The sequence below is a fragment of the Hippopotamus amphibius genome, chromosome 1 (genome assembly GCF_030028045.1).
Source record: "Hippopotamus amphibius kiboko isolate mHipAmp2 chromosome 1, mHipAmp2.hap2, whole genome shotgun sequence".
NCBI lineage: Eukaryota > Metazoa > Chordata > Mammalia > Artiodactyla > Hippopotamidae > Hippopotamus > Hippopotamus amphibius.
Window position 1 is genome coordinate 86700621 of NC_080186.1, and position 21723 is coordinate 86722343.

General features: G+C 36.2%; 1 protein-coding gene across 5 annotated transcripts in view; it reads left to right on the forward strand.

Annotated features, from left to right (window-relative positions):
* SNX7 (sorting nexin 7) overlaps positions 1 to 21723 on the forward strand; it is a 99900-nt gene that overhangs the window by 13816 nt on the left and 64361 nt on the right. For all 5 annotated transcript variants that reach the window (XM_057718526.1, XM_057718504.1, XM_057718513.1 and 2 more), the window contains exons 2-4: positions 14316 to 14498; positions 19675 to 19785; positions 20129 to 20293. In XM_057718526.1, coding sequence (XP_057574509.1) covers positions 14316 to 14498; positions 19675 to 19785; positions 20129 to 20293 — 459 coding nt within the window. The remainder of the gene's footprint in view (positions 1 to 14315; positions 14499 to 19674; positions 19786 to 20128; positions 20294 to 21723) is intronic.

Here is a 21723-nt window from a genome sequence, read left to right on the forward strand (position 1 = left end):
GTGTTTTTCACGGATGGCTCCTTCCCACATCACCTCCTTTTTTTTTTTTTTTTTTTTTTTTAATTTTATTTATTTATTTATTATTTTTTGGGGGGTACACCAAGTTCAATCATCTGTTTTTATACACATATCCCTGTATTCCCTCCCTCCCTTGACTCCCCCCCCACCCCCCCCTCGAGTCCCCCCCACCCTCCCCATCCCAGTCCTCTAAGGCATCTTCCATTCTCGAGTTGAACTCCCTTTGTTATACAACAACTTCCCACTGGCTATCTATTTTACAGTTGGTAGTATATATACTCGCTTCGTCTCAGCTTCCCCTTCACCCCCTCCTTAAAGACACATTCCCTGACAGCTCTCTCAAAAGCATTCCTCTCTCTCCCTGCCTTAACCACTTACTGCAGCAATTCTTTCCACTTTCTCTGGAATTTACTCCCTTGTTTACCAACACTTATTTATATCTGGACTTATCTTGTTTTTCTATATTTTTCTTTGTTTATTATCCATTACCATCCCCCTCAACTGTAGTGTAAGCTTCATGAGGAAAGGCACCATGCCAGCCAGTCTAGTGCTTGACATATAGTTGACATTCAGTGAACCTTTGTTATGTGAAATAAAGCTGATATACGAAGGGCTTTTTGTGTGTGTGTGTATGGGTGGTGGTGATGGTAGTGGTGGGGGAGTCTTGGCTCTTCCAATTAAGAAATAAGTGATTTGGGGAGAAGTATTATCCCTATACTACAAGCTTATTTATCTGTACAATGCAGGTGATGATAATTGCACTTTCTTTCATCAGATTGTTGAGAAGATTAAATGAAATAATGCAAGTATATGGTGCTACGGCACAGTCCCTGGCACTTAGAAAACTCTCAATATTTGCTATTATGATATATAAGGTTAATGTTTTTAACTTGTATAAACATTTTGCATTCGTAGTGAGGATCTTCAGAGCTTCACAAAAATATCTGTGCTCCTATATTTAAGAAGCTTATACTTAAGGGAGGGGTATTGTGGTAATATAACAATAGTCTAGGAGGGCTTACTTAGGTTAAAAGTATGGAAAGTATGGGAAAAAAATTGCATGGAGCCAAAGGAGGCACTGTGGATATAACATTAAGGAGGTGGGATACTTTCAATTTAAAATAATTAAAGCATACATTTTTCAATTATTATTGAGATTATTACTGACAAAATTCTGGTATTGTCTCAAATGCTATATTATGTATATAGTTCCCCCTTTGAGTGAGTCATTACACATAGTGTCTGTCAGGCTATTTGGAAGTACTAGGGGATAAGAATATTCTTGGTACAGCTGTTTTTTTTTTTTTGTTTTTTGTTTTGGTACAGCTGTTTTAACTGTCTGCTAGTTTTCTTGATATATCGTATTATAACATGTATTAAGTCTCTTCAGAAATGCACTTAGGTTTGTAGGTGTGGCTGGATATCAAGGCAACCCTACGCTTTCTGTGGGGAGTTATCTCTAAAGATGGCACTTTGCTTTAGGGAAGTAGTTTTCATTTGCTGTAGGCAGGATCCATTTTAGCCAAGTGTTAAGCGTACAGCCAGCCGATTGCACTTCTTAGGAACCGTTTTTTATTACATCCCTGAGCTGGGTCTACAATGGAAAATATGTCCCACCCATAGGACATATTTTCTACCTCTTCAGGAGTTCTGATTAGTGTAATTATTTTTCTTGGCTTGCTCTGCTTCTGGTTTGTCATGACTGAATCTGTAATAGTAGATTAGTAGTAGTAGTAGTTGGCTGGTATTGTGTTTCATATATCTATTCAGTACCCCAAACTTATTTTAAGGCAAGTTTAGTAGACTTATCATTTGTGGATTTAGCATTCATGGCTTTAAGTGTCTTTTCCATGCAGTGGCATGACATCTCTCTGAGGCACACATATAAGTGCATCAGTGGTTTGAAGGACACGCTTAGTGAGGGAGCCTCGCCTGTCTTTCAGTCTTAACATTTTACTTGTGTTTTTTTAACTTGTCCTTGCTTACATATGTAGTAATCATTAGTGAGGTTGAAACCGTGCACCTCAGATTGGGACTTGAACCCAGCCTAAACCCAGATTGGGACTTGAACCCACATGGCCAGGACTCAAACCTGGCCAAAACCCAAGGCCTTCCAACTGAGATCACACACCTGGTTTCAGGACTTAATGAAGCTCAGGTTCTTGATGTCTCATCGCAGGAAGAATTCAGTGAGAGACAAAGTGATAGGCAAGAAGTGAATTTATTTAGAGAGAAACACACTCCACAGATAGAGTGTGGGCCATCTCAGAGGGTGAGAAAGGCACCAGGGTATGGGGTTGTCATTGTTTATAGGGGTGGGTGATTTCCTAGGGTAATGAGTGGGAGGAGTATTCCAGCTATTTCGGGAAGGGGCGGGGGTTTCTAGGAATTGGGTCACTGCCCACTTTTTGATCCTTATGGTTGGCCTTGGAACTGTCATGATGCCTGTGGGAGAGTCATTTAGGTTGCTGATGTGTTACAATGAGCATATACTGAAGCTCAAGGTCTAGTGGAAGTCGACTTGTCTGCCATCTTGGACCCATTTGGTTCTAATCAGTTTATGTCATGTCCTCGGGCTATGTCATTCTTTCAAAGGCCCTGGCCCCTTCCTTCCTGTTTCAAGATGACCAAAAACATTAATTTGTGAGTGTGTGTGTATTTATGTCTGAATGTTAAAATAAAGTCTCTAAAAGAAATGCAGATGCTAAAAATCTGAAACTTATTTGCCTTCTGCCTACCTACCAATGGTTAAGAGGACTTAATTTTTACTTCTAAGTTTGATGAGAGAATTTTGAAAAATAAATTTATGGACAATTTTCAATAATCAGGATGTCAACTTAAAAATAATGCACAACATGAGAGTTGCGAGTTGAGTTCATTTGGGGCAAGATTGGGACTGCATCCCGGGAGACAGCATCCCAGATAGCTCTGAGAAATTGTTCCAAAAAGGCAGGGGAGAAGATTAGTATATATGTATTCTTGGTAAAGGAGGAGTACATGCAATCAAACACATTTTTTGTAAGGGGTTTCTGCTAGTCACGAGGAGCATGTAGGGATTTAGTGCTTTTCTAGATATGAGGAGATGCAAGGGTTGGGCTCATAAAATCAGCTCCTGAAAACATCTAACTATCTGAAGACCTGTTCTGCCCATCCTCCAAGGCACAGAGTGCCTCACTCCTGGTCTCCACCCTAATTCCCTTCAGGGGATGTGGAAGGTCAGTAGCCACAGCAGCACAAAGTGATTTAATTCCTGTACAGGCAGATGGCAAGTTCCAATTTAGAGTTGACAAAGAATATATGCTTATCCTACTTGAACTACCTTTCAAAATACTTTGAAAATGATTTTTATTATAAAATATTTTCATGTGTACAAAAGAATATATATGTATCTATATTACCTCCATCTTTATATGTAATGTAACCATCTGTATAGTATCTAGAGGGGTAAACAGTAGCCTGTGGGCCAAATCTGGTGTGCTTTGTTTTTGTGAACAAAGTTTTATTGGCATACAGCCACACCGATTCATTTATGTCTTGTCTACTGCTAGTTTCACACTACAGTAGCCGAGGTGAGTAAATGTGACAGAGACCAGATGGCCCATAAGGCTCAATTTACTCTCTGGCCCTCTAAGGAAAATGTTTGCAGACTCTTAGTAATACAGTAATAATAGTGCATTCATGTACCCACCACTCAGCTTAAGAAATAAGACATAACCTGAAATTTTGATACAGGCATGCCTTGGAGATATTGCAGCTTCAGTTCCAGACTGTCACAATAAAGCAAATATTGCAATAAAGTGAGTTACACCTTTTGTTTGTTTTTTCAGTGCACGTAAAAGTTATGTTTATGCTGTAGTCTGTGCAGTAGCATTATGTCTAAAAAAACACTGTACGTACCTTAATTAAAAAATACTGCTCAAAAATGCTGAACATCATCTAAGCTTTCAGTGAGTCATAACCTTTTTGCTGGTTGAGGGTCTTACCTCAGTGTTGGTGGCTGTTAACTAATCAGGGTGATGGTTGCTGAAGGTTGGAGTGGCTGTGACAGTTTCTTAAAATGACAACAAAATGAGGTTTGCTGCGTCAAATGACTCTCTTTCACAAATGATTTCTCTGTAGCATGCAATGCTGTTCGATAGCATTTTACCCACAGTAGAACTTCTTTCAAAGTTGGATCAGTCCTTTCAAACCCTGCTGCTAGTTTATCAGCTAAGTGTATCAGTTTGTGTAATATTCTAAATCCTTTGTTGTCACGTCAACAACCTTCATAGCATTTTCACCAGGAGTAGATTCCATCTCAGGAAACCACTTCTTTGCTTATCCATAGGAAGCAACTCACCCATTCAAGTTTTATCATGAGAGTGCAGCAATTCAGTTACAACTTCAGGCTCCACGTCTAACTCCAGTTTTCTTGCTGTTTCCATCACATTTGCAGTTACTTCTTCCACTGAAGTCTTGAACCCCTCTAAGTCATCCACGAGGGCTGGAATCAACTTCTTCCAGATTCCTGTGATTGTTGATATTTTCACCTCTTCCCATGAATCACAGCAGCGTCTAGAATGGTGAAATCCTCCCAGAAGGTTTTCCATTTCCTTTGCCCAGATGCATCAGAGAAATCACTGTCTGTGGCAGCTAAAGCCTTGTGAAATGTATTTCTTCAATAAAAGTCTTGAAAGTCTTGAAAGTCCTTAACCATGGGCTGTAATGAATGGATGTTGTATTAGTAAGCATGAAAACATTAATCTCACTATATATCTCCATCAGAGCTCTTGGGTGACCAGGTGCATTGTCAAAGCAGTAATATTTTGAGAGGAATTTTTTTTTCCCTGAGAAGTAGGTCTCAACAGTGGGCTTAAAATGTTCAGTAAACCATGTTGTAAACAGATGTGCTGTCATCCAGGCTTTATGGTTCCATTTATAGATCACAGGCAGAGTCAATTTAGCATAATTCTTAAGGGCCGTAAGATTTTCAGCATAGTAAATGAGGATTGACTTCAACTTAAAGGCACCAGCAGCATTAGCCATTAAGAAGAGCTTTGAAGCCAGACATTGACTTCTCCTCCCTAGCTATGAAAGTATTAGATGGCATCTTCTTCCAATATAATGCTGTTTCATCTTCGTTGAAAATGTGTTGTGTGGTGTAGCAGCCTTCATTAATGACCTTAGCTAGATCTTCTGGACAGTTTGCTACAACTTCTGCATTAGCAGTTGCTGCTTTACCTTGTACTTTTATGTTATAGAGATGGCTTCTTTTCTTAAAGCTCATAAACCAGCATCTGCTAACTTCAGGCTTTTCTTCTGCAGCTTCCTCACCTCTCTCTCAGCCTTCACAGGATTGAAGAGAGTTACAGCCTTACTCTGGATTAGTTTTTGGCTTAAGGGAATGTTGCGACTGGTTTGATCTTCTATCCAGAAAACTAACACTTTCTCCATACCAGCAATAAGGCTGTTTCACATTTTTATCATTTGTGTGTTCACTGAAGTAGCACTTTAAATATCCTTCAAGAACTTTTCCTTTGCATTCACAACGTGGCTGTTTGGCACAAGAGACCTAGCTTTCAGCCCATCTTGACTTTCCTCATGCCTTCCTCACTAAGCCTAATCATTCCTAGCTTTTGATTTAGAGTGAGAGTCTTGAGACTGTTCCTTTCACTTGAACACTCAGTGGCCATGGTAAGGTTATTACTTGACCTAATTTCAGTATTGTTGTATCTCAGGGAACAGCAAGGCTGGAGGAGTGGGAGAGAGAGAGGGGAAGACCAGTGGATGGAGCCGTCAGAACACGAACATTTGTCAAGTTCACCATCTTAAATGGATGTGGTTTGTGGCAGCCCAAAACAATTACAGTGTAACATCAAAGATCACTGATCACAGATCACCATAACAAATATAGTAAAAATGAAAAAGTTTGAAATAGTATTGCAAGAATTACCAAAATGTGACACAGAGACATGAAGAGAGCAGATGCTGTTGGAAAAATGGCACCTATAGACTTGTTCGATGCCAAGTTGCCACAAACCTTCAGTTTGTAAAAAAACATGGTATCAGTGAAGTGCAATAAAGTGAAGCATGATAAAATGAGGTATGCCTGCATTCCCCGTGTGGCCCTCCCCAAGATTATCTCTCTTTCCTGTTTAAAAGAAAATAATAATTTGAATTTTGTTTTTATCATTCATTTGGTTTTCATAAAAGTGATGTTCCCGGACTTAAAATGGCTTGACCTATGATATTTAGACTTTACAGTGCGAAAGTGATACATGTTCAGTAGAAACCATACTTTGAATTTTGATTTTTGATCTGTTCTCAGGCAGTGGTAGATAAACTTTCCTGGTGCCAGGAAGCAGCAGTGAGCCGCAGCTCCCAGTCAGCCACGTGATCACCAGGGGTAACAACCGATACACTTGCCACCATCTGTACTTATACAGCCATTCTGCTTCTCACTTTCAGACAACATTCAATAAAGTACCTGAGGTATTCAGTGCTACATTTTAAAACTGGCTTTGTGTTAGATAATTTTGCCCAACTGTAGGCTAATGTAAGTGTTCTGATCACATTAGGGTAGTCTAGGCTAAGTTATGATGTTCAATAGGTGAGGTGTATTAAATACATTTTTGATTTATGATATTTTCAATTTACATTGGTTTTCTTGGGATGTAACCCCATTGTAAGTCAAGGGAGATCTGTATATGTATCTTGAAGTATTATTTGTTAAAGATTTATGTGAATTTGGACCTTGTATATTTTAGAATTTTAAAAAAAATGATGTTGTCCTGTGTGAATTCTTCTCTGACTTGCTTTCTTTTCTCCTAATATTTAGTTTATGATATTTATCAATGGACTTACATGAAGTTGTAATTGATTTTCATTGCTGTGTTTATATATATAGAATGCATATACCACAATTTATCTGTTCATTCTTCTGGGCTGCCTTGAATGTTTTTTGTACTTCCTTAGGTTTTGTCCACTATATGACTATATTTTAATCATAGAAATTGATTTGTTGTTGCTTTAGATTTCTATTTAATTTTGTGGGAAACTGAAAATTGAATTCAGTGACAACCCCAAGAATGTTTGACTTACTGGCAGTTAGGTGGTGGTCATATGCTGGTTCCTCAACTTAATAGCAGTTAAAGTTTGAACAAGTGATTTAATCTATTTCCTCATTTGAAAATAAGAGGTAAAACCAGGGGGCACCTACTCAATAGTATTGCTACCTGGTTTAAAAAAGGGAAAGAAATAGAACATACTCTATGGGATTGTGGTAAGGTTTATATAATTCACATAAAACTTTCAAGCAGACAATGTCTTCATTATCCTCTTCTTAGTCCTCTGTGATCCAAGGTGAGATGTGACCTCTCTGACGTTACTAAATTTCAGGAAAGTAACATGACTTGACCAGGATCACACAACTAGTATATATCTAAACTTAAGTTTAGCTCTGCCTAACTACAGAGACTTTTTCTTCTAATATACCAGGTTTTTTTTTTTTCTTTCTTGGCTAGAGGGGAAAATTATGTCAAATAACATTATGTGAAACACTTCTGTGGTCCGCATATAACTTTATTGTGCACAAAAACTGAAAAAGTCCAAGTGCATTCAAAGGAACACTGTTAGAAAATAGAAATGGAAAAATGGATAAGTAAATTATGATATATGCATACAAGGGTGTATGTACTACATAGCACTGGAAATTATGTCAAACAAGATTATTGAGTGTTGTATGCCCCTTTATAGAACACAACATAGGCTGGCTTTTCCCCCAATCACATTTTCAACAGTGTTCCACAGAAGGCCTTTCTAATTTTTTATTATTATTATAAGCAGGCAGATTGGAAGGAGTTGTAAACCAAAACACAGCTGGTAAGTCTAAATTTAGGCCCATCAAGATGAGTGTCCCTCATAACAACATGGTTTCTCAAACTCCTTCCACTTTAAGTTGCTTTTTACCAGATGTCTCTTGGTGGACGTGTTTCTTGTACATCAGCAATTTTATTTGCATGGCCTTTTCATGCCAGTATTCTGATTTATCACACTTCTCACATTGATTTTTTTCCCCCTCTACTTGTAAAAAGAAAAGAGCTGTTTGTGCACAGATGGTGGATGCGATTTAGTATTATCAGAGTAATTCATGTTATATTTATGAGATGTTCCCGAGTAGCATCTCAGTGAGGGATATTAAGGAAGGACACCTTTTAGAGTGGTCATATCTCACCTTTTAACCTCTTTCTTTTGGAATTAATCTCCTGAGCATTCAGATATTGGCAAGCCACTGTTTGTTTTAAATTTCAGCTGTGTATTTTACTTATTTCAATATTAAAACTTTAGAACCATCTAATACCATTAAAAGAGGGAGGCAGAAACATTTCTCAGAAATTACTGAAGTTGATTGTTAACCTGTTTAAAAAAAAAAAGAATGGAGCAAGGGTAAAATATTTTAATTATAATTCCTTCCTTCTTTTCTACCCTTGCTTCCTTCCTTAAATATTTATGGTATACCACTCTATGTATAGAAATGCTGTTCATTTGCTAGGGCCGCCATAACCAAGTACCAGGCTAGGTGTCTGAAACAACTGGAAATGTATTTCCTCACAGTCCTGGAAGCTAGAAATCTGAAATCAAGGCGTCAGCAGGGTTGGTTCCTTCTGAGGGCAGTGAGGGAAGGATCTGTTCTAGGCCTCTCCACTTGGCTTATAGGTGGCTGTCTTCTCCCTGTGTCTCAAAACGTTTCCCGTCTGTGAGTGTCTGTGTCCAAATTTCCCCTTTTTTATAACAATACCCGTCATATGGCATCAGGACCCACTCCAGTGACCTCATTTTGATTACCTCTATAAAGACCCTGTCACCAAATAAGGTCACATTCTGAGATACAAGGGTTGGGACTTCAACATACGAATTTTGGGAGGAGGCGGTTCAACCCATAACAAATGCTTATAATAAACCCAAAGTAACAACAAGGAAAACTTACCCTTAATTTGTAAGTGACAATAAATTGCAGTATTATACTAGCACAGTGCTAATGTCCATTTGTTTCAGGAAAGCCACTTAAATGGTTTCTCTTACAGTGAATGTGTTGGTTTGGAGTAAGGATAAAAAACAATGACTTCCTGCAACAATTTGGCCTACTTCTCTATTATAAATATTCAGATCTCAGCCTGAAACCATCCCAGGATTTTTTGATGTGTGCCTGTGTGTGTGTGTGTGTGTTTTCACTAGGCTAGCTATAAGAAAGGTATTCAGTGTTATTTAAGAAGTGGAGGTTTACCATGCAAATAATTTCCCTTCTGCTTTAATCTCTTGAAGAAAAAAATGAAAAGATGTATTTTCATTGTCTGAAATATCATATAGGATAATGGACCTATACCCAGATGCTAAGAATGAACGAATATATTAATGAGGTTCAGGACAGGGAGAGAAAGAGAGAGAGAGAACTAGCAAGAGAAAGAGGCATGCATTATTGTGGCGGTAAGACCTTTGTTTGAAAAGAACAAATTTTAACGATCCATTTCTCCTGAAAAGCATCAACCACAAAAGGTTAAATGAAGCTCTTTTTGGTTAATCACTTCTTTGGATCTTCTCAAACACTTATTTTCTTTACTTATTCATGTCCAAATGTAAATCTTTTAAGTATTGTCAGTATATTTTCTTTCCTTTTTTTGAAGTGAATATAAAACTCTTTGGATAGTCAGTTTTTTTGAGGTTTTAAGAATGTTTTTGAGTGATTCATAGTAATTTAGATCCTTCTACTGAAATTTTGGATGTTGCTAAATTTCAGCGTGTAATTTTCTTCCTTTGCTAGATATCGAAGCATATTTTTATGACACCACACTACACTCATTGGAATTGTGAGCCTTTGTAAATTCATGCAGATCTTTCCCACTCTACATTTTAAGCAGAAGAAATAGAATGCTAAATTATGTAGTAGGTAAAAGAAGTGGGTTGTGGTGAGTTAAGAGGGTGACTACAGAGAATGCCAAAGCACATGGTTGTATGCGCTGTCAGTGAAATTTAAAGCCCATCAACTTAAAATTTGTGAGCTTAAAAATTACTATTTATATGAAATGGTTTTTGAGAGAGATTTTTGTACGTGCTGATTGCACATTTATTTGGGACCTCTCAATTCTGTTTTTAATGGCTGCTTAGTATTCCATTGTGTTAGCATCCCATAATTTATTTTGACAATCCCATTTTCATGTGATTCCAGACATATTTTTAAATTTTTAAATTTCGTATTTAACTATGCAACTTTGAATTAAGAAAATAAATCAAATGATCAAATATGTAATCCAAGGTCTCCTGCCAAAATGGCCCTAGACAACTCTTTTACCTTATCACAGTTTCTGAACACATTAGATACAGTGTTGACTCTTAACAATTAAAAATCTTTTTTTCAAGATAATACACGTTTATTTTAGAATATTTGGAAATACAGAAGTCAGATAGGAAAATATGAAACTCAACAGCAGTCCCGGCACCTGGAATAACTTCTTTTAACTTTTTGGTGTAGCTTTTAGGCTCATGCACACATATCATGAGTGCACTCTTTCTCACTTTTTCTCTCCTACCCTCTGGCCCGCCTCTGTCATACACACACATAAATACACATACTTGTATTAGAATCTTGTTGAATACAAATTTTATGAGCTAATATTTTCTCTTAACAACATACTGTGAACCTTTTTTCGAGTTACTATATATTCTTCTAATACAGTAGTCACTTTACTGTATTTTATTATATGGATGGACTTTACTGTATCCTATTGTAGGGATATACTGTAATTTGCTTCACTAAAATTTTGTTGCAAGACATTTATTGTCTCCATGTTTTTGTGTGTCTGCTCAACCCAACTGTAATTTTTCTTCTATTCCTTGGTCTAAATCATGCCTAATATACAGATATTTTCTAGCATTTATATCTTGTTTTCTAAATACCGGTCTCCTCTAAAAGAAACCAGAGCTCCTTGGAGAAGTGTCTGATTCCATGACTGGGGAAGGGAAAATATAAGGTAAATTTGAAACATCTTGATATGCAAGAAAATAAAATGCTCAAGGAGTAATGAAGACATATCAAAAACACACAGATGCCAGCTTTAAGGAGCTCCTGCTAGGCAAATTTTGGACACTTAGAACATCAAAAGAAATTATTTTAATGGATTATAACCTATTCAGTAGAATAGGATTCTTGAGTCTATACTCATATAATTAGTTGGCTTAAATGAATACTCTTCATCCTCCTTAGTAGGAAACCTACTGATAATATCAAAATTGAAAAATTAAAAAAAAGAGCATGTATGTTATTTTGAAATAAGGAATGTAACAAGGAACAAAAAGAGCTAATAGAGTTCTGAATTTGCTTCTGAGGAGCATGAACTGGTAATCGCAATACTGGAGCATGGGATGCTGCTTTTTGATTTCTGATTTGTTTCATTTTATTTTAAGCTTGTCGAATGATCTGACTTTTGAAAACTATAACTATGCTTTTTATTTGGAAATAATTTCAAACTTGGAGAAGAGTTGCAAGAATACCACAAAGAATCTCGATTTCCCAGTTATTACCATTTCACAACATTTGCTTTCTCTGTGTGTGTGTAAATTGAGTAAATTCGAGACATGTTTTATTACTCCTAATTAAATCTGTATATATTTTTTGAAAACAGGGATACTCTCTTACATAATCACAGTATAAGTATGCAAATCGGGAGATTAATAATGGCATAATACTATAATCTGCAGACCCTTTCAAAATTTTCCAGTTGTCTCAATAATACTCTTTAGAGAGAAAAAAACAAAGGTTCTTCTCCTTTGGTACAGAATCCAATCCAAGATCGTATGTTACTTTGGCTGTTTTGTCTCTTTGGTCTCCATCAGTCTGGAATAGTTCTCATCTTCCTTTTCCATCATGGTACTGACATTTTTGAAGCTGTTTTATGGGCAACGCCTCCTCCCCTCAAACATATACATGTTTTTCTTCCCATTATCTTAATATAACTATATCACCATTTTTAAAGGATTAAAAACAATTTATTTTTATTCACATTCAATCCATGTAAAGATCTATGATTACATTTTCATTCTTATACCTTTTGTTTTCTTTAGAGTTCATCATTCATTCATTCATTTTTTTGGGGGGAGGCCCCTCCCTTTCTCCCTCTTTTGTTTTCGCTCCCTGTTGGCTTTTTTGCACCAATTCCTCTACAAAATCTAACACGATGTGTTTCCTTTCATTAGGTGTAAATGTATCGGGTATTCTGTCAGCCTCCTTCCCCTCCTTTCCTTCTCCCTCCCTCCCCCCTCCTTCCTTCTTTCCTTCCTCCCTTCCTTCCCTCCCTCTTTCTCTTTCCTTTCTTCCTTTGCTTTTTCTCTTTCCTTCCTCCCTCTCTTCCTTTATTCTTTCCCTCTTCATCTCCTTGCCTCCCTGGAGTCTTTCTGCTCTCTTCTGTATAGGTTGTTCTCTAAGGCTGTTGCAGAGCTGTCAACCTGAAACATTCTTCCACTGTCATCCAAGGAATTTCCTTTAGTTCTCTTCTATGTTGAATCTCCTGCTTTTGGATTATAATTTTTCTTTCTTGGTAAATGCCCTTATTTGGAAAAGTGAAGAGTCTTCCAAAGATTGGGTACATGGGAGGTCAGTTTTTTAAATCTTTCATTTCTGAAATGGCTTCATTCTGCCTGTATACTTGAATGACAGTTTAGCTATGTATAATTCTAGGTAGGAAGTATTTTCCTCTAAAAATTTTGAAGATACTATTTTATTATCATTTCATTTCCATTGTTACCATTGAGAAATCTGAAGCCATTCCTGTTGTATTTTACCTGTTCATATTCTCTCTGGAAGCTTTTAGGAATTTATAAATACCTACTATTATGAAATATGGTGATGGATGCTTGTAGGAATACTACCCACCCCACCACTGTCCTGTTCATTTTGAGGAGGCCTGATAGACCCTGTTAACCTGGAAATACTTCAGTTCAGAGGACATTTTCCTTCTTCATTTTCGGGAATTCTTTTCATTCAGGTACTGTCTACCTGGATCCTTTAATTTTTAAAAATACTTTCTCCTTTTCCATCCCATGTTCTTTTGGTTTGGCTTAGTTCTTAAGTCTTTTGAACTTTCTGTTGAATTTTTATCCTTCCATCATATTTCAACTTTCATGAACCTCCTTTTTTTATTGCTTTTCCTATTGTTCTCTGAACTTGTTTTTAGATATAGCACCTGTTTTATTCATTAAATTGATACCATTCTTATCATCTCATGATTTCATCTATTTTTAAGGCATTATATTCTCTATTCTGTCTGCTTCCTATGTTCTTTGTTTATTTGTGAATCTTTCACATCAGAGGCTTTCCATATACTGAGATGTCTGGTAGTTCCTGCACCAGGTAATGAAAAGCTGAGTAGACGTTCAGCATGAGGTGTGGAAGGGGCTTCACTGTAGGGTGACTATGCAGAAGCTTGGCTGATTCCTCGGGGGACTGCAGCTGTCAGTTTTTTCTTGGATTAGTTGGCTAGGAGAGGAAACCAACCATTGTGTGGGGTTTTACATCTTGCTGCCCACATTATTGGGGCAAAATGAGGGGAAAGGGCTGGATATCTTTCCATCTAGTGTGTAGGACTTTCCCTTGATATCTTTATTTTCAGAGGGCCTCTCTCTCACTCCATTCTGCCTGGTGCCCTTGAGTTCAGAGACACTCCAGAAAGTAAATTTCCAGTTTCTTTGCAAAATTGGGGAAGAAAGGTCACCTGATTGCATGGAATAGATGAGGGAATCTGAGGTACTAAGTCTTGTTTTGTTTTATAAGCTTTTCAACCAGTCCTCCGGTTTAGCTCTACCATCATTCTATATCCACAGGTTTCTGGCACCTCTAATTCTTGAGTCTCTCTGTGTCCCGCTGTCATAAATGTGCCTTCCTTTTCCTGGTTTACTGTTCTCTCCTAGGTTTACTTTAACTTTTTCTGCACTGCTTTTCAGTTACCACTCAACCATCAGATTTCCAGTTTCCAAAAAAGTAATTAACTTTGTTTGCTTGGTCTCTTCACTTTACCTTGAGGGTTTATGCCTTTTTATGACTTTTGGTCTTGTTTTGTTTTTGTTTGTTTCTTTACTGTCATTTTTAAAGTGGGATTTTGAGAGGAAGCAGAGATAAAAATACATGTTCCACATACCTTATTTAAGCAGGAGTCCAATTATCCTTTTTGTTCTTGACATATTTGATTAGTATTTGTGGTGTCTAAGAAAAAGAGATGTGTGGAACCTCTTTTTTCCCTGTAGATGCTGATTTTTGAATGTTTTACTCCTAGGATGCCTCATTGATGGACATGAATTCCTTCAGCCCTATGATGCCAACATCCCCTTTATCGATGATAAACCAAGTCAAGTTTGAAGATGAGCCAGATTTGAAAGATCTTTTCATTACAGTTGATGAACCTGAAAGCCATGTTACTACAATTGAAACTTTCATTACTTATAGGATTATCACTAAGGTAAGTGTTTAATGAAGATTTTCTTGAGTACAATTGCTTCTTTGAACTTTTGGAACTGCTTCTTATTCACTTTGATAGTCAACTTAGAGAATCTTAGCTGAATTGACTTCTAGTTTTTCAGCCACTTTGAGTAAGGTGTTGCATCTTATCTATCCCTCACTCGTTCTGTACGAATTCAGTTTAGCCTGAGTACCAGTCACTTGCGTTTTAACACTTGTGCTTCTTAAAATAGGAACATTTAAAATTTTTAGTTTAAAAGTTATAAAGAAATATATTTGGAAAAGTAGAGCCTCAGTTTGCTAATAAAGAAAATAGCTAGTTAAAAATACAATACAGTATTTTGTATTCACGTTTCATCTGAAGATTACAAAAAAATAATTTCATGTGTTTTCCAAGTAAGAGCAAATGGCCACTTTATCTCATATCAATATATGAGATACTGTTCTCTGTTTAATGATGCAAGGGCAGAGTAGATCTAGAATCCAAGTCTCCTTACTCCTAGGACAAGGCTCTGCAAAAACACAGTTTACTGTGACAAAATAAAAAAACCAAATAGTATAATCTTTTTTTTTAAAGTCCTTTGTGTAATAGCCTTTAAGAATTTTATTTCCAAGTTATAATATTTTGTTTATGAAGCCTTACTCTACATCTCTTGTAGTGCATCCCTTTTGTAGCTGCAGAGCTTTTGGACCCTCAACGTATAATCACTTCTTCCAGTGCAGCCTCCACACTGCTGCTAATTATGTTGCATAAAGATGTATATATCTGATCTCTTCACTCAGATTCTTAAAATCCTTCCCTGGCTCCTCATGTCCTACAGAACAAAGGGCAGACTCCTTTGTATGACAGACAGAGAACTCAGTCTGGGGCCAGCCTGCCGTATGTGACTCACCTTGTACTCCCCACTTTTAATACCCCTGCTTTCCACTGACATAGAACTACGTCCTTTATCTGAATATTCTAGGTTATTTCTTGCTCTCATGCCTTTGCGTATGCTTTTTCTTCTGTCTGGTATGCCCTTCCCACTTTCAGACAGAAGAGCTACTGTTTATTTTTCAAGATACAATTCAAAATGATGCTTGCCTCCTCTGCCCCCGCAAGCTGAGAGTCCTCTTTATTCTGTTTGCTCACACTGTTCTCACTGAACTCTTAAAGAGTATAAGACATCAGAGTCAGTGTAGCAAAGAAATTAAAAGCCACATTTAATCCTTCTAAGCCTCAGGTTTGTTTGTTTTTTTAAATCTATAAAACTGAGATGATAATAGAACCTGGTTCTCTAGAGTTGCTGTAAGAATTAATTTAGGATAGGTAATCAATGTAAAACACTTTGCAAAGTGCCCAACATATAATAAGGATTCAGTAATTGCCACCTACCTGTGTGTAGGTCAATAACTGTGTGTTTATTTGTATTTATTCCCAATGAGTCTAGGAACTTCTCGAGGAAGATAATTGTATCTTAAGTTATCCATAATTCTAAACGCAGTCCTTGGGATATAGCAAGTAAGCAGTTTAACCTTTTGGTGAGTGAGTGACTGAAGAAATTTATAGTATCGTAGTCATAGCAAGAGGCTGTAGAGCAAGACAGCATGGAGTTGAATCTTGCTTGCTCGCCTTCCTTGCTATTTAATTAACCTCTCTATGCTTCACTTCCTCATTTGTAAATAAGATAACAGTACTAACTCATAGGGTTTTTGTGAATATTTACTGTGTTAATACGGGCACACTGCTAAGAATTGAGCCAGATTTCTCCTGTTGCTGCTGTTGTAATCATCCATTTTCATCATCCTTTCTAGCAAAGATTTTGTGGCTGAATTATTTTCCCCTCATTTGTTTCTTTCAGAAAGACACCTTATAAGCCACCCTATGGATTTCATTCAAACCACAGACATACAGTTCTTATGAGTTATCCGTATTACATCATACTTTAAATGTGCTGCTCTTGTCGTCATAGTAGTGGTAGCAGTGGTAATAGTGATAGTGATAACGTTATAGTGTGTTCAAGTAACTTTTATTGTGGGACTACTTTGTGCCAGGCAGTGTTCTCACCACTTCATACATATTAACTCATTTGAAGCTCACAACAATCCTAGATCTTATGATTTACTGCCATTTTGGGAATAAGGACACTGAAACTCAAAACTTGCCAAAGGTTACACAGATGTAGTCATTAGCTGAGCTAAGATTTAAATCTAAACAGTTTACTTTCATACTATGCAGATTTTCATTATACTTTTGTGAATCTGTATATGATCATGGCAATCTATCTTTCAGCTTAGCTATTATAAACTACGTCCCTTTGTTCTATATCTGATTACTTTTACTATATCCTAGTATATAGACTATACCTATATATACTAAAATATGCATTTCAGATACAAATATATAAACATTTAGTAGATGTATGTTGTGTCACCAAACATAATCTTTTGTTATTCACTTATTATCACTTATTCATTTACTCATATATTCAGTAACGTTCTGTTGAGTGCCAGTTATGTCCCAGGCACTTGTATGTTGAGACTACACCAGCAATCAAGACAGATGTAGCCTCTGCCTTCATGGATTTTTCAGTATTTGGGGGTGAGTGGGTGATGGATGTTGAACAATTATATGTTGAATTGATTAATTATAGTTATAAATACTATGACAGAAAAATACAGAATTTTATATGCATGGGTACTCTATCTAGTTAGGGGGTTCAGAGATGGCTGCCCTGGGAAAGTTTTAGTTTTATAAAAATTTATATTCATGGACACTAAGTTTATAAGGATAAATGTGTCTACTCATATGCCTACATGCACACTGGCAATCTCCTGCTTAGGAATACTTAAGAATGACCTGACTGTAAATAATTATATCAGGAAGCCCACATTCCTGGCATCTGTTCCCCTTATGGGAAACTACCTTTTATTCTCCAGGTTAGAATACCTGAAGTGACTATTCTGAAGAAGTATTTTCTGTTTCAGAGATGTAGAGATGTGCCTTGCCTTAGGACATGTAGGAGTAAGAACTCAGAGGTTTAATAAGGGTGTATCCTCTCACATCGTCTTCATGAAGACAAACTCATAAATGCTTGGCAGCATATAATTGGGGGTTAAAGTATATTCTTGATTCTAAGATTCATTTTTCCTCAAAAACAGTTTTCTCAATCCTCCGATTTTATAATTAACTGTTTACCCTTGACCAAAGGTCAGTATTTGTTAAATAAATGCATTTTGAGGTATAGAGCACATGAGTCCATTAGTCCTAAATTTCAAGTAGCCAAGCTCGTATGATCAGACATGAAAAATTAAACAGCATTTATAATTTATCTTCCATGGGTAACTGTATTCTAGAATAGAAGATATAGATAAAGCTTCCAAACAGGGGGAATAACAGGGTTTGATGACAAATTTCCAACTTAGAAAAAACTTGTGTTCTAAAAACTTATTTTGGAGCACAAATAATGTATAATTTATAATCCTTTAGAAGTCCAGTGAAGTCTTATAGTCGGAAGAAAGAATGCAGTATCCTTAAGATTTGTACTCATCTTCTGTTTTCTTCTGTTATTGTAGTATGTTAGAGAGCTGTTGTAAGTCAGGGGCAGAGTGATGAGGACAGAATCAACCAATTATTTGACTTGGTTTTATATCCTCCTGTTGCTGGAATTTATACAGTATTTTTTTTGTTTACTTGAAGTTTTGGGAATTCTTGAGGACATGTAAAGCTCAATCTTACTTTAACTTCCCAGTATATGAGTGTTTTTATTGTTAGTTATGCCAGTTTATTTTCTTGGAAATTGATAGTGAGCCTCCTGTATGTATGTGTCTGGTATGAGGCGGTGTCAGTAAGTATTGTTTAATGAGTAACTCTAACCATGTTTTTGTGTGCATATGTATGTATACATGTGTGTATATTTGCATATATATACACACATACAAACTTTTATATATATTGTTAAACTGTGTTTCTACTAGATTTAGTTTGCCTATTTTTACTGCTTCCACAACTTGTACTATTTTGCATAATAGTTAGATTCTGTAGTGTTTTTTGAACATGTAATTCCTTAGACTTCTGCATCACATTTACCTCCACTTTTTCCCCACTGAAAAGGGAATGTTTTGCTAAGATATATTTTATGATATTCTAAACATTCATTTTAAGAGAATAAACCTTGGCAAGCTTTTGTGAGCCTTATTTTATGACAATTAAGATAGCATCTTATTTTGACTTGAACTGCTTAATTTTATAATTGTGTTCGTCTGTGTGGGTGATTGATATTTCTGGTTAGTGTGAAATATGTAATGTGTTATTTATTCCATATTTACTCCTCCAGGAAAATCTCAAACTTAATAGTACTGTGTATAATTTTCTTAAAAAATTATGTGACTTTTTTTCTAATGAGAGGTGAGTGTGCGTTATCTAAGCTATTTTTGTATTTGGCTTGGGATTCAGGTAAGAGACGTGAGGTTGATATTGTACCCATGTTCTTCTTGTCATATGTGTTGGAATAGATTTTTGGTTTGTTGAGAACAGATATTTTAGTGTATTTGCTTAATTTTTAGGAGTTTAGGCATATAGCTCAAAATTCCTTGAGAAATGACAGAAAGATTTTTTCACATTAAATTTCCATTAATAACATTTTTAAACAGTGGTAAAATCACTCTGTATAATGTTAGAATTTTCAAATACTAAAAGCAAATTTTAGCAAAGCAACTCATTTGAGTAAATTCCAGGAAAACATTTTTTTCTCAGTTATGTTCAGGTTATTTTCCAAGTTGCAAAAATAGGACTTTCCTCAAATTCTGAATTCTGATCATCTTGAGAAATGAAATATATTTGAAACCTAAATTCAGAACACACTTTCTTGTTAGCAAGAAAGTCATGCCAAAGATAATAGTAGTTAAAATCTTGTGGGAGACAGATGGTTGCTCTAAGACAGATTTTTCAGTTTGGATTTTAAATTTGAGCATGATGTTTGCTTTCTTTCTGGGAATACTGGAGAGTTTGCTTTGTTTCATCTGCTACATGAATTGATGACTGCAAAAAAAAAATGTACAGGCTGACAAACACTGAATAATTAGAATTTGTTAGTTTTTCTTAGAGACCCATTTATTTCAGAATGTCTAAAATAACATTAGGCAAATGTCTCCTGTCTTATATTGCATGTGCTGTTATTTTCTCCTACTTTCTGCAGACATCTCGTGGGGAATTTGACTCCAGTGAATTTGAAGTTAGGAGACGTTATCAAGATTTCCTTTGGTTGAAAGAAAAACTTGAAGAAGCACACCCCACTCTGATTATTCCAGTAAGTTTACATTTTTTTTCCCGCAGAATAGCTGCCATTTTTTCTTGTGAATCGTTAGAACGCCTAACACCCAATTTCAGACCTTTAATTCAGTGTAATTCATTTACCTTAGAAACATTTGTTTTTAAACTTTTCAGTCTATGTACAGATTTGTTTTTTTTTTAACTATTGTAATGTGTTAAGATTTTACAATGTTTGGCTCTAGCATTTTGAATTTTGAAAAATTATTTTTATAAGAAACGATCATGTGTTCAAATAGTCTTCCAAAAAGAAAAAGTATAAAATTCCATATAATCCTGTGCCGCATAACAATCAGATACCTTTTAAAATTTTTTTGCCCTAGCCATTGCCAGAAAAGTTCATAGTGAAAGGAATGGTGGAACGCTTTAATGATGACTTCATTGAGACTCGCAGGAAGGCATTGCATAAATTTTTGAACCGAATTGCTGATCATCCAACTCTAACATTTAATGAAGACTTTAAAGTTTTCCTTACTGCACAAGCTTGGGTAAAGAATTTTGATTTATACTCATATAATCCTTTAGTATCTATATGTGTAGTAGGTTGTATGCTTCCTCTTATTTACCTTTAGAAGTCAGGCAGCAGCATCCTTGAATTAAGATGGATTTTTAAACATTGGAGAGATATCCTTCAGATGTAACCCTGCATCAGAGCTACATATAAACAGTATGAAAATATTGTACCTTTCTCACATATACATCCTCATAGTTCTCTTCGTAGCTGATTTTTTTTTTCTTTAATGCCTGGGTACTCCTTGCATATATAGCCAATACTGAAAATATATAAACATTTAATAATTGACACTGTTATGAGTAGTAATGCATCAGGGCTTTTCAAGTCAGGGTAAAAGTTTTTATTAAATGGATGGATGGGTAGATAGATAGATAATACAATTTCCTTACTTTTCCTTCAATTACCTAATTGAAGGGGGTCTGATTTCTAATACAGAAACCTTACATGTTCCTTTTCTTCTATGAAGATATAACTCACCAAGAAAGATGATAGGTAGGACAAATGGTCAATATTAAATACTGACCAATGTTCAGTTTTCTATCTCTCAGTTGTTGCCAAAGTGGTCGAAGCTAAAAAGTGATTCATCTCAATCTCAACAGTACTTGCTGTCTGGAAGCCCTGTGTCACTTATATGAGATGAATTTGTGGCCTGACTCCAGACCCTTGGAAGCTGTTAGAAACATTCTCCACAGTCAGCAGTTGTAGTAACAGCTTGCCAGTTGTGACTTGTGCCATTTCTAATAATGTTTACTCTATCAAATGATGCAGTAGCACTCCTGTGTTGCCTGGTCAAGGGTGGCATCTGTTATTATTTGCACACAAAATCATACTGACATGGAAACAAACAAGTTTATATATTATTTTGTATAAGACCTTCAGGAAAGAAGATCTGGAGAAAGATAATATTTAATTTTTGGGTAAATAATAATATTTTTCTCTGTGGATTTGGTGGTGAGCATTGCTATTTATAGATTTGTGTGTGTGTGTGTGTATATTACTCTTCAACTTTTATTTGATCCCAAACCTATGTTTCAGTAAGTGCTGCAAGTCAGAATCCTTTGTCCTCCTTCTTGGTGTTCTTTTTTGAGTATGCCATACTTCTGAAGGGATACTTTTGTGTAGTGTATCTTTTTATAGCATTTCTTCTTTGCACTTCTGTAGCTGACCCTCCTAAGTTAACTGTGAAACAGCTAGTTGCATATTTTATTAAAAATCTTTCTCCAAAGACAGCCAGCCAGGGGAGATAGTGTCACAGTTTGTCCAGTTAAGTTGGCAGAGCTGTGGTCAGGGAGTGTCTGTTTACCAACTATTCTAGTGACTTTAAGAAAGACAAAGCAGGTTAGTGCTTAACAGTGAAGCCCCTGGGGTCAGACTGCCGGGGTTCCAATCCTTATCCACCAATTC